This window comes from Notolepis coatsorum, assembly GCF_963971535.1.
Source record: "Notolepis coatsorum genome assembly, chromosome: 16".
NCBI lineage: Eukaryota > Metazoa > Chordata > Actinopteri > Aulopiformes > Paralepididae > Notolepis > Notolepis coatsorum.
The window spans coordinates 21240129-21249115 of record NC_140180.1 but is presented as its reverse complement, the minus strand read 5'-3'; the positions used below and the strand labels follow the sequence as shown (position 1 = coordinate 21249115).

At 47.8% G+C, this 8987-nt stretch overlaps 1 protein-coding gene across 1 annotated transcript in view; it reads right to left on the bottom strand.

The window, feature by feature from the left end:
* LOC311242921 (glutamate receptor 3-like) overlaps positions 1 to 8417 on the bottom strand; it is a gene marked incomplete at both ends in the record, with an annotated part of 166302 nt that extends 157885 nt beyond the window's left edge. Inside the window, 2 exon segments of the mRNA XM_084331986.1 lie at positions 4439 to 4678; positions 8378 to 8417. Of these exon segments, the coding sequence (XP_084188112.1) occupies positions 4439 to 4678; positions 8378 to 8417 (280 nt within the window).
* Between the last annotated feature and the right edge of the window lie 570 nt (positions 8418 to 8987).

The window sequence follows — 8987 nt, the reverse complement described above, 5'->3', positions numbered from 1 at the left end:
GAGATGGTGCTAGTTGGGCAGTGTGGGAGAGAGATGCTGCTAGTTGGGCAGTGTGGGAGAGAGATGGTGCTAGTTGGGCAGTGTGGGAGAGAGATGGTGCTAGTTGGGCAGTGTGGGAGAGAGATGGTGCTAGTTGGGCAGTGTGGGAGAGATGCTGCTAGTTGGGCAGTGTGGGAGAGAGATGGTGCTAGTTGGGCAGTGTGGGAGAGAGATGCTGCTAGTTGGGCAGTGTGGGAGAGAGATGCTGCTAGTTGGGCAGTGTGGGAGAGATATGCTGCTAGTTGGGCAGTGTGGGAGAGAGATGGTGCTAGTTGGGCAGTGTGGGAGAGATGGTGCTAGTTGGGCAGTGTGGGAGAGAGATGGTGCTAGTTGGGCAGTGTGGGAGAGATGCTGCTAGTTGGGCAGTGTGGGAGAGATGCTGCTAGTTGGGCAGTGTGGGAGAGATGCTGCTAGTTGGGCAGTGTGGGAGAGATGCTGCTAGTTGGGCAGTGTGGGAGAGAGATGCTGCTAGGTGGGCAGTGTGGGAGAGATGCTTCTAGTTGGGCAGTGTGGGAGAGAGATGGTGCTAGTTGGGCAGTGTGGGAGAGAGATGCTGCTAGGTGGGCAGTGTGGGAGAGAGACGCTGCTAGTTGGGCAGTGTGGGAGAGACATGCTGCTAGTTGGGCAGTGTGGGAGAGATGCTGCTAGTTGGGCAGTGTGGGAGGAGAGATGCTGCTAGTTGGGCAGTGTGGGAGAGATGCTGCTAGTTGGGCAGTGTGGGAGAGATGCTGCTAGTTGGGCAGTGTGGGAGAGAGACGCTGCTAGTTGGGCAGTGTGGGAGAGAGATGCTGCTAGTTGGGCAGTGTGGGAGAGAGATGCTGCTAGTTGGGCAGTGTGGGAGAGAGATGCTGCTAGTTGGGCAGTGTGGGAGAGAGATGGTGCTAGTTGGGCAGTGTGGGAAAGAGATGGTGCTAGTTGGGCAGTGTGGGAGGAGAGAGATGCTGCTAGTTGGGCAGTGTGGGAGAGAGATGGTGCTAGGTGGGCAGTGTGGGAGAGAGATGGTGCTAGTTGGGCAGTGTGGGAGAGATGGTGCTAGTTGGGCAGTGTGGGAGGAGAGAGATGCTGCTAGTTGGGCAGTGTGGGAGAGAGATGCTGCTAGGTGGGCAGTGTGGGAGAGAGATGGTGCTAGTTGGGCAGTGTGGGAGAGAGATGATGGGCTAGGAGCTGGACAGTGGTAGGAGAGGAGCCGACTAGGAGAGGAGCTGGACAGTGGTAGGAGAGGAGCCGACTAGGAGAGGCGCTGGACAGTGTGGGAGAGGAGCTGACTAGGAGAGGAGCTGGACAGTGGTAGGAGAGGAGCTGGACAGTGGTAGGAGAGGAGCTGACTAGGAGAGGAGCTGGACAGTGGTAGGAGAGGAGCTGGACAGTGGTAGGAGAGGAGCTGACTAGGAGAGGAGCTGGACAGTGGTAGGAGAGGAGCTGACTAGGAGAGGAGCTGGACAGTGGTAGGAAAGGAGCTGACTAGGAGAGGAGCTGGACAGTGGTAGGAGAGGAGCTGACTAGGAGAGGAGCTGGACAGTGGTAGGAGAGGAGCTGGACAGTGGTAGGAAAGGAGCTGACTAGGAGAGGAGCTGGACAGTGGTAGGAGAGGAGCTGGACAGTGGTAGGAAAGGAGCTGACTAGGAGAGGAGCTGGACAGTGGTAGGAGAGGAGCTGACTAGGAGAGGAGCTGGACAGTGGTAGGAAAGGAGCTGACTAGGAGAGGAGCTGGACAGTGGTAGGAGAGGAGCTGACTAGGAGAGGAGCTGGACAGTGGTAGGTGTCCTGATGACGGACGTGCAGGTTGCTATAGCATCCCCAGGGAAGTTGCAGTAAGTGACCCTAATTAACCACATCATTTATCACCAGGCAGCACAGGAGGATTAAGGCCCTCAGCACAAGACCCCACACAAGCCTCTAAGAGGCCCGCAGACACTAACGCCTCTAGTCTACACACTAAAGCAAACTTTAGAGAGAGAGAGAGAGAGAGAGAGAGAGAGAGAGAGAGAGAGAGAGAGAGAGAGAGAGAGAGAGAGAGAGAGAGAGAGAGAGAGAGAGAGAGAGAGAGAGAGAGAGAGAGAGACAGACAGAGAGCGACTGAAAAAGAAAGCAAGAGGTGGAGAGAGAAGAGGCAAAGCAGGTGAGAGAAAGTGAATACTTTCGACAACAAATGTTTGTTTTACGCGTTCGAGTTTTGCGCTCTGATTGGCCAGGTCATGTGACCATGTGCGCCAATCGTGGGACAGCAAGTTCTGCGCCTATTTCCGGGTCTAACAGCCTGCAAACTACCTGGCGTTCTATCGCCATGCTCTAAGACAAACTCTAACCTTAACCAACTTCGAAAGAGCGCCTAAGCTTAACCAGTGTAGACACTTGCGGTCCCACGATTGGCGCGTACATGTCACATGACCAGAAATTACCTGGCCAATCGGAGACGCGGAAACAAACATTTGTTGTCTAAAGTATTCAGGCGACCCGGACGGCACAGAGGAGTGAACGCAGAGCGTCTTGGTGGGAAGGTTGGGCCTCCATGTTTGGAATCTTCACAGTCATTTGGTTGACGTAAAAAAATAAACGCAGCACGGCGGCTCTCCGTCTTCCTGTTAGCGGATCACATTAGTGGCCCTCCCCCGTATGCATCCAGGTGCTCTTTGGAACAAATTGGACTAGTGGGACGCTATTATGATTCTATTGCGAGATAATGAGCTCATTTTGTTCGTCTGACATAAATAAAAATTAACAATCGGCCCGTGTTGACAGGGTTGTCAAACACGCGGCACTGCTGGATTTAACCAGAGAGTCTATTGTCAACAAAAAGCCATGCAATCTGCGAACGACACACGCGGAGGAGCCTTCATTGACGGGACACAATGAGCAAACCCCCCATGGGCAGGCAGACACTGTGGTTTCTTGAAAGAAAACCATTTCGAGACGGGGAGCCGCTGTGACATACCTCATTTCAGATCAAGAGACAAGCCAATATCAACATGATTAAACAGAAGATTAACCAAGGTTAATTAACTAAAGGTTATGGGCTCGTAAGACTTCATTCGGGGGGGGGTGTGATTCCAGTATGTTTAAAATAATGCTGTCTGTCTCCTTGACCTGAGGTCGAGAGCAATGTCATAATTGAGGTACAGCGGTGTGTGTGTGTGTGTGTGTGTGTGTGTGTGTGTGTGTGTGTGTGTGTGTCTGGGCAGTGGTGGGAAGATCATACCGGAATTTGATGTGATTTGTTGTAAATTGCCGGTTGCCTGTTTTTTGACGTGAGAGATCTTTCATTATCTTGCTCGCTGTGAAAATTGCATCGGTGTTGCTGTTGTTGTGATGTTGTTGTTGATGTTGTTGTTGTTGTTGTTGTTGTTGTTAGTGTTGTTTCCTTATTATTATGTAATACTGCTGCTTTCGCTGGAGCTAATGGGGATCCTAATACATGAAATGAAACCAAACTGTTGGTGTCATTTCGAATAGGCGCTGCATATGCACAGTGTGCAGTACAGTACGCATTGTGAATTTTCACACTATCTCCTGCGTTAACCCTTTTTTCACTGCCGTGCTACCAAACAGTTAACCCCTTCACTGCGACAATACACAGAAGGTTAACCCTTTTCACTGCCACACGACAGCAGGTTAACCCGTTCACTGCCACACTACAGACGGTTAACCGTCGGTAGGGCTGTCCCCGACTAAGGATTTGGTTAGTCGACTTTGATTGGCGAAATTAGTATAATAGTATAATTTTTTATTAAATTTTTTTTATCCTTCAATTTGGGCTGTGGGGGTGCTTAATGTCTGAAGGAGTCGACTGAAGGCTTCTTGTCCTCTGCAAAAGCATGCAATTGGCCCACTGATGGATACATCTTGATATTTGTCTAGTCTAGTGTGTTCATTAGATGGGTGAAATCCTCTTTCAGTGCCTCTGTGCCTGTTTTCTTAGGCAGTTAGCCTCTGGTATGCGTGCCATTAGCGTTAGCCACGCTTCTAGGCCTCTTTTCTTTTGAAAAGAATGATACAAAATGTATAAAAAAAATTATAATACATTATTTTATTATTCTTTTTTTCTTCATTCGACTAAGAGGTAGGCAGTCGACTACGGCTCCTTTTGATCGATTAGTCGACTATTCAACTAATAGGGGTCAGCCCTAACCATCGGTAGTGTGATAGTAAAGGGTTAACCTTCTGTAGTGTGTCAGTGAAAGGGTTAAGCAGTGTGATGATATCAGTGGGGAGAAGGAAAACTTTGAGGCTCCAACAAGTGGCCCTTCGGCGAAGTCCAGAGAGGTCACCCCCCCCCCCACTTTATTCTCCCTCGTCACGCAGACGCTATCCTGAGCATCCATAACACTTCCCGAGAGTCACTCCCCCACATTGTAACCCGAGTCATAAACCACACACACACCGTGCACACAGCGTCACCTACCTCTGTCGGTGTCGTAGAGGTAGACAAACTTCTGCCACTTGTAGTGGGAGAGCAGGCTGAGCACGGCGCCCCGGAGGGCGGGGCGCATCTGGATGACAAACTGCACCTCGTTGTCGGTGGGGTAACTGGGCGTGACGAAGGAGGTATGCAGAGCGCCACAGAAGGAGGTCAGCGTGTTCATGGACTTCTTGTCGTAGAAGCCGAAGATGGCGTACACTCCGCGGGCGAACTGGGAGCAGACTGCAATCAGAGAAGAGGTGGATGGGGGTTAGTGGTCGGGTGTTACCACACACACACACACACACACCTACACACGCACACGCACGCACGCACACGCACACACACACGCACGCACGCACGCACGCACGCACGCACACACACACACACACACACACACACACACACACACACACACCTACACACACACACACACACACACACACACACACACACACACACACACACACACACACACACACACACACACACACACACACACACACACACACACACTAATATACAGTACATTATACATATCTATTAATTAAGGCTGTCAATTCATTAAAATATTTAATCTGATTAATCGCATGATTGTCCATAGTTAACTCGTGATTCATCGCAAATTAATCGCATATTTTTTATCTGTTCTAAATCTACCTTAAACGGATCTTTTTCAAGTTTTAATACTCTTATCAACACGAGAGTGAACAAATGCTTGCTTTATGCAGCCATTTAACACAAAAGGATGACCCTCATGCATTGCAAATTTGCATCAAATTCAAAACAGAGTGATGCATAAAATAATAATTTAAAACAATGAATAAAGTGTGCATGAAATAATAGGGGAAAGAAAATGTTAGGAACTTGTTACATTCACCCTCACAAGGGCTGAAGACTCTCTCTCTCTCTCTCTCTTTCTCTCTCACACACACACACACACACACTCTCTTTCTCTCTTGCCCCTTCCTCATCTCTCTCACCCCCCTCTCTCTCCCTCTCTATATCTCTCTCTCTCACAAGGCGAACAGTCTTGCAAGACGCTTATTATTATACAGTTACTGGTTCCCGTGGCCTATCAGGCCAATGCTAAAATAAGGTATTGTTAATCGGGAATTTACTCAACACTAAAATCCAATATCAAGAGAGCCATGTGCAGCTGTGTCAGAGATCAAAGAAATGCAATGTCAGCAAAGGAACGTCATTTACCTGCACTTGATTCTACAGTATGCAATATGATTTCCTAACACCAGTGGATCTGATTAACGTTAGTACTCTGTATTGGACAGATACAAAAGAAAGTGGTATCGGCGCAGCCCTAGGTACAACATACCCAGGCATGAATACACTAGGGGTGGGAATCACCAGAGGCCCCACGATACGATATTATCATGATACTAGAGTCACAATATTGTATTTTTATATTTATTGCGATATATCATGATTCTTTATTAATAAGATAATGTTTTCAGTATGTCCATTCCGATATTTTTTATTGTAGTAAAATGTGATTGTCAAGCAAAGAAATTTATATATATATATATATATATATATATATATATATATATATATATATATATATATATATATATATATATATATATATATATTTTCTTTTTTATACATCAATAATAATTGTTAGACTAGACTAGAACTAGAATAATAATATAATAATAATTGTTAGACTAGAAGTCTTTATTTGTCATGCAGTTTTAACACACACATGCGAGATGGGCGACCCACAGGAACACACACACACACACATGCACTGAGTCGCCGATGAAATGTCGCTCTGCACTTTTCCCATCCCGTCGTCCTTCCCCCCATGGGCAGCCGGGAGCAGATAGGACGTCAACGTGAGCCGCGCCCCGGGGACCAATCCAAGTGCTCATGTCCGTCGTCGTCAAGGACGCCACAGCGTTAGCGGTCTGTTGTTGTGCATGTTTTTCTATTGGGTTTATCTTATCGGGGGGGAAACCCTTGCGAGCACGGGGGGGAGAACATGCAAACTCCACACAGAAAGGCCTGGGAGATACCCCACCTGAGTACCAAACCTGGTCCCCAAGCGGGAATCGAACCATGGACCTTCTTGCTGTCAGGTGACAGTGTTAACCACTACACCACCGTGCCGCTAAGATCAGTAATACATGCATCGGTCTTCATCAGCACGTCCATTTGCACATTTTCAAGTGTTCTTCCGCGGCTAATCAAGTCCTCCTGACATCTCCAAACATCCGTAAGACTCTCTGGAAGTGCAACGACCGGAGGAGGCAGCATGGCATCATCATCCAGCAGCCAATCACATCGTCACATTGTCTCACGCAATCTTAATGGCGCTGCCATTGCTGTTGTTGTTGTTGTTGTTGACCGCTGTGTTTGCCTCAGTGAGGACGCAAGGCGCCGTGCGAGGCGGACCGGGGTTAGATGCAGTACCACGGGAACACATCGAGGCCATCTGTGCCCAACTAGAAATAATTTAGAACCAATGTGACGGCTCCTGTTATCACACGCTTTCCTGCTGCTGAAGTGCAAGATTACAGCCCTTCCCCCCGTGTCGCCGTGGTAAAGTAAATAATCACAATTTTTGTCATAGAATAGGATTACAGTTTTATAAAAAATAAAAAAAATAAAAAAAGAAGACCCTAATAACCTATACTATAACTGGCATTCATCTGATACTACTTGCTATAATCTACTCTATACAATGAATTGCAATGGTTAAGATTCCTAACATCTTAGCAAACTGCGTTTAGGTGGATTTTTCCTTCATTCCTGCACCTGCCCACACACACACACACACACACCACACACACACACACACACACACGCACACACACACACACACACACACACACACACACACACACACACACACACACACACACACACACACACACACACACACACACACACACACGCACACCCACACAAACACACATCACCAAGATGTTCTGTTTGTCTTTTAAAAATCTGACATTTGTGTACAGAGGGTGTTCACTGTGCCAGTTATACAAGTATGTATAACCTCTCTGCTGCTCGCAGCACAACCTGACAGTGTTGATGTTTTTGGGGGCTGCTGCTATGTATAGTAGCGTTGCTGTGTTGAGTGAGAGATCAAGGGATGGCGGGTCATGTCTCCCCGTTCTCTCTCCTCCCATCTGCTCGCTATCTGTCCCGCCAGGGACAGCTCTCTCCCTGCTCTCTCTCCCTGCTCTCTCTCCCTGCTCTCTCTCTCTGCTCTCTTCGGAGTATACAAGCTCCAAAGCAAACGATGGGTGCAAAACCACACCATTTAAAACCCCTGATTTCCCTGACGGAGAGACATCACTGGCGGCCGTTCGTTAACCTGTCCACTATTCTGTAGTGTGCTAGTGAAAGGGTTAACCTTCTGTAGTGTGGTAGTGAAATGGTTAACTGCCTGTAGTGTGGTAGTGAAGGGGTTAACCGTCTGTAGTGTGGTAGTGAAATGGTTAACCTTATGTAGTGGGGTAGTGAAAGGGTTAACCTTCTGTAGTGTGGTAGTGAAAGTGTTAACCCTTTGTCGTGTGGTAGTGAAAGGGTTAACAGTCTGTAGTGTGGTAGTGAAAGTGTTAACCCTTTGTCGTGTGGTAGTGAAAGGGTTAACAGTCTGTAGTGTGGTAGTGAAAGGTTAACCTTCTGTAGTGTGCTAGTGAAAGGGTTAACAGTCTGTAGTGTGCTAGTGAAAGGGTTAACAGTCTGTAGTGTGGTAGTGAAAGGTTAACCTTCTGTAGTGTGCTAGTGAAAGGGTTAACAGTCTGTAGTGTGCTAGTGAAAGGGTTAACAGTCTGTAGTGTGGTAGTGAAAGGATTAACAGTCTGTAGTGTGCTAGTGAAAGGGTTAACAGTCTGTAGTTTGGTAGTGAAAGGTTAACCTTCTGTAGTGTGCTAGTGAAAGGGTTAAGTCTGAGCGGCGTGTTCTGACCCGGTCGTTTGAACCGTCCGTCCCAGACGATCCCTGACATTTTGAAGCATGTTTGAAATCATCTGCACAGAATCCGCAATGCTCTTACAGTGTGACCGACGTATATGACAAGTCCTGAGAACTGTGTTGAGCAATAGTCAATGAGAGCATGAGAGAAATCCGATGACAATAATAGAGCATCATGGCGTTGAAGATTATTATTATCTGATAAGAATTATTATGACAACCGGGTGTCATGACCCTGGGTCGTTATGTTCTTTCTCACTGTGTGTGTGTGTGTGTGTGTGTGCGCGTGTGTGTGTGTGTGTGTGTGTGTGTGTGTGTGTGTGTGTGTGTGTGTGTGTGTGTGTGAGCATGCGCATAATGGCTTTTGGCTGGCTGACATCAACTGGCTGAGAGCGGGATAGCTGGCCCCGCCTCACCTCACCCTTACAATCCTTCCGCTGATTGGATGGCTACTGATTGGGGCTTCTCTTTTAAACACCCTGCCCGGGAGCTGTCGACCTGAGCAGACCCGTCCTCCACCGCTCTCCAAACCAGCTCAGCTGATGCCCGTATAGCTGATTAGTGTAGTGAACTAATGTCATCAGTCTACTAATGGTATATACTG